This window comes from Dendroctonus ponderosae, unplaced genomic scaffold (assembly GCF_020466585.1).
Source record: "Dendroctonus ponderosae isolate FM_Combo_2020 unplaced genomic scaffold, Dpon_F_20191213v2 Dpon_F_20191213_2, whole genome shotgun sequence".
NCBI classification, from domain to species: domain Eukaryota; kingdom Metazoa; phylum Arthropoda; class Insecta; order Coleoptera; family Curculionidae; genus Dendroctonus; species Dendroctonus ponderosae.
The window spans coordinates 956,575-960,908 of NW_026018165.1; the positions used below are offsets into that span (position 1 = coordinate 956,575).

Consider the following 4,334-nt stretch of genomic DNA (forward strand, 5'->3'; position numbering starts at 1 on the left):
GCAATTTGCGCACCTCGCAGCCCTTTCCCTGGGAACTGGACATTCCCGGGATTCGTGTGCAGCCGCACACTTGACGCATTTTGCGGCTGCAGTACCATATGCAGAAATCCATAGCTTGTTCTGCGCTCTTTACGTATACTGAAAATTTGCTTCTGCGCAGGTTCTTAGCTATGGTTAGTCACTGTGTTTTCCTCGTCCATATCTTCGTGTTGACGTTTAAATAAAATGAGTAAAAACTTTGAAATCGGTCAAGCCGTTTCGGAGTTACAGGTTTAAGAAAGCTCAGAGAAAAAAGCTCATAACGAAGGTAGTAAGGTTATTTATAGGTGTTTCACTTATCGCGACTATTTCTATATAAAATCGACTTTTAAAATACCGTTTGCAATTACGACATTTAGTGGTAATCTAAGAAATTTGAAAATCATTTCCAGCTAATTATTTTCTTCAATATAGCCGTTTACTGTAGCTGTATATATTTTATGTGGACGCGGCACAACGTCATCTAGCTTTACTCTGTCGAAGACCTGGGCGAGGTGCGGACTTGCTAAATTTTATGGCTTTCTCAGCCTCTGTCGTATGGTAAATATTGCGTATATACAGGACCTGTTCTTCTTGAATCCTTTTTGTTCTTTGCACTGGCAGCAACTTGTACTTAGGAGACCGATTCCTTTGGATTGCTTGTTGTGTAGTTTGCTCGATCGGTCTTTGTTCCCTTTTGTTATATTGGTATTGTTACGCTGTGCTTCCACTCCGCCGGTATGTTCTTATTGTCTAGTCTCTTGTTAAAAAGGACTTGAATCTTAGAGAATAGCATATCACCGCCGTATTTTATCATTTCGTTGGAAATTTCTGCTTCCCTGGGCGACTTTCTGTTCTTCACTTTGCTGGCTACTTGTTCTATTCTCACCCGGGATATGTTCCATCATCGATGGGTGTTATTGTCTATTTCTGTTAAGGTATTCTCGGTGTTGTCTTCGACTGCGGCGTACAGCTCCCGGATTTATCGGTTTTTTCCTGCTTCTAAGCATATTCCACACCTTTTTCTGTCCTCCGAATAGGTCCCGCTCCATACCCGTGGAGAAAGTCTCCCAGTGTGCTGCTTTTAATGTTTGTCTTTCGCTGTTAATTCTGTTTCTTACAAGCATGTACTCATTGTACTTTATTGACTTTGTTATGTACTGTAGGTAAGACCTTCGTTTCTTTTCCGCCGGCATCTTAACCTCTTGTGTGAATGACGGTTCGGTATTTGGAATCGTCCCCCCGTGCGGCGCCTTCTTCCAAGTGCTTCTTCCGCAGCTCCTATTATGTTCGATTTCATTGTTTGTCAAGCGGTTTCTACTTCGCCCGGCTGTTGTATTTTGCAGGCTTGGATTTTTTCCTTAAATCTCCGTTGGCACATTTATTTTGTTGAAGCATCAGATAGATACTCCACGTTAATTTTGTTAGTCCTCTTTGTCGGTTCGCTCTTTTTCAGTTTTAGAATCCTGTCGTCATGAACTCTCCGTGAGTGGATGTTTCTGTTAATGATCAGCTAACCCATTACGGATTTATGTCCAATCTGTGTTATGGTTTGTGTGGAAAAATGTATTTTTTTGTTTGTAGCTCATTTTTGGCCCTAGCACATAGTTGGGTTAATTGTTCCCCGCTTTCATTCTCTGCTTCTTTGTTGTATCGATTTTTTACTTCTGGCATACATTCGTTTCCGATCTTGGCGTTTAGATCTCCGAGAATTATTATTTCGTCTTCGTATTGCTGATATCTATCGTAGTCGCTGATGTTATGTTCGAAGTTCTCGTGTAGCAAAAAAAAAAGCTATTCATTTGAAACGACACTAAACGCGCGGGAATGTCGTGACGTCATATCGCTGTTCGTTCGATCGAAAGGCAATACGGGAATACAGAAAAAAATAGACCATTTGACCGACTTTGAGACTGAACTTGTGACAAAGTTATAATTTACAAATTGGAAGTAAACTTTAAATTATGATCGATAGTTCTCTATAAACCTACGTAATTCATTAAAAAAGCCTGTCGTTTACTTTTTAATAAAAATACTTCAAAATATGTTATGACAGTGGCACGTCCAATTTGTCAAATTTACTTTTGCACATTTGCGTAAAAGTCCGTGCGTAAAAGTAAAACAAATGATCAGTAAATAAACGTGCTTCTTCTTGATCATCGCTTCTGATCGAAAAATTGCACTTTTAGATTCATTCGACTAAAAATGTATTTCAAATGCACTCTTTCGACTACTTATAGGCTTTCGAAACCCAAAAATCTACAAGGCAATTATTCGTGAAAGCTGAGTGTAGTTTTTTTGAAAAGTATACAAATCTCGAAAACTATTTGTCTATAAACCTAGGAAAAAAATCCTCAAAAGTTTCAGATTTTTTATTATCTAGAACTTTCGTATTAAACGTTATCCGCTAGGATGTGACGTTTCGCCGCGAAGCCCAAAAAATCGTTTTTAACCCATGAACTGCATCCCTATTTCAACTTTTATATATCATTTAAGTTGGGACATCAACAACATTTCCTCCTGGTTTATACCTGTTGCACATTTGAATGTGTGTCCACATTTGAATAATAAAGTTGAATTTATAAAATATACAATGTGAGTGATCGATACTCGGCTCTCACTCAAAGACTGGCGGTGTCGGTGTGGGTTTTTTACTTGCTCACCCTGGTGCAAGTAAACTCAGGTCAGAAAAAGGGCACCTTTGTTGGGGGTATAATTTTATTGCTATTTCTGAATTAGTGCATTTATCCCACACCATAAAGATTATAGATAATAAAATAAATAAAATATAATCTTTATGCTGTGTTTATCCGTTGTACAGCAACACGGCGGCATGTCTCTCCTTTCTAAACGCAATTTGAAATATGGCGGCTAAGAGGTTTGTTGTTGGTAAAAATGTCTGCTATGGAACAGGTTGAAAAAGTTTCCTGTGACGAACATGAGCGTTCAAATGCCAATTCCCACAAAACAGGATAAATGTGTCGACTTGATTATTTATATGATATGTTGACCAAGATTTCCAAACATAGTTTTGGTTACAGAGACAGCTTGTCTACCTCACAATCGCTATAGACAGCCATGTAATAGGATCATTATTATTTGAGGTATTGAATTTTAAATATATGCTTACCGACTTGGGAATTACAATATCGTATTATTTGCAGTTGTACAATGATATTGTTCCTCTTACTTGTGAAAATTTCCTAAATCGGTGCAATAACAAATCTAGAGGATACGCTGGAGCTTCTATCCACAGAATAGTAAAAAATTCGTGGATTCAAGGTGGCGACTGCGAGCTGGAAAGCAGTTCTATGGCGTGTGAAAATTATGTAGTGCCTCATGATAGAAGAGGAGTTCTCTCTATGTGCAATAATGGCCGTCATAGAAATAACACAATTCAGTTTTACTTAACGCTAGAAAGTGCTCCTTGGATGAATTATAAATATGTCGCTTTTGGGTAAGTCGTAAGAATGTAAAAGTGTTAAATTCTATTAGATTGTTAGATGTTACTAAAACGCAATATTTTTGAGAACTGGACAACTCATATGGAAACGTATAGATTTTTGCTAGGTTTTGGTAAAACAAACGTCAAAAAATTAAGTTTTTTCCGAGCAGCCCTAATACGAGACTTAAAGTGGTAAAAACAATTTCGCAACAACGGCTTTTCAAAATAGTGTAATAACCACAGTTTGAACAGGAGCCTTTATTTTTTGTGTTCTTCGGTAGGAGCAACATGCTTCACAGTCCCATAAAAGTTGGTTGATATGAAACATGCTATTCATAGTTTCTCGTCAACCATCATCAACCATCTTGGATTTTCACATATTTAAATTCGGACTATTTTTTCTGACTACTATGCTGTATGACCTGTTAAGGTTCAGTCTCGCTGTCTGGTAAAAATAATAAATGCTGGGTCCGGAAGTTCTACCGCCGAGTGAGTGAGTTAGAGTAAATCTGAAAATTGTATACCCATTGTTTAAGAATCAACGGAATGTTTATTCAACTATTCGGCTATTGCTTCCAAATCCTTCAATTGGCGCCGCTGCCGGAACCTGTACGATGAACTCACAAGACATGACCAACGACGCAACATCAAGTGCTGACACTACTTGATGAATGGGGATTCCAGCTTCACCATCAAGTTGTGTTGGAACATATTTATTTCAGCTAAGTTTACAAACTTCTTACTGCTACTTAATCTACGGATCCTTAGTGCTAGAGATCCCATCGCTAGAGTGTCTAACACTCTGTGTACCTTAAGATAACATCGTATGACTAAATCTAAACTAACCTAAGTACCTAATCTAAACCTAAAC

General features: G+C 38.1%; 1 protein-coding gene across 1 annotated transcript in view; it reads left to right on the forward strand.

Moving 5' to 3' along the window:
- LOC109544719 (probable inactive peptidyl-prolyl cis-trans isomerase-like 6) overlaps nucleotides 1–4,334 on the forward strand; it is an 18,956-nt gene that overhangs the window by 2,592 nt on the left and 12,030 nt on the right. Inside the window, exons 3-4 of the mRNA XM_019915030.2 lie at nucleotides 3,060–3,122; nucleotides 3,183–3,475. Coding sequence (XP_019770589.1) covers nucleotides 3,060–3,122; nucleotides 3,183–3,475 — 356 coding nt within the window. The remainder of the gene's footprint in view (nucleotides 1–3,059; nucleotides 3,123–3,182; nucleotides 3,476–4,334) is intronic.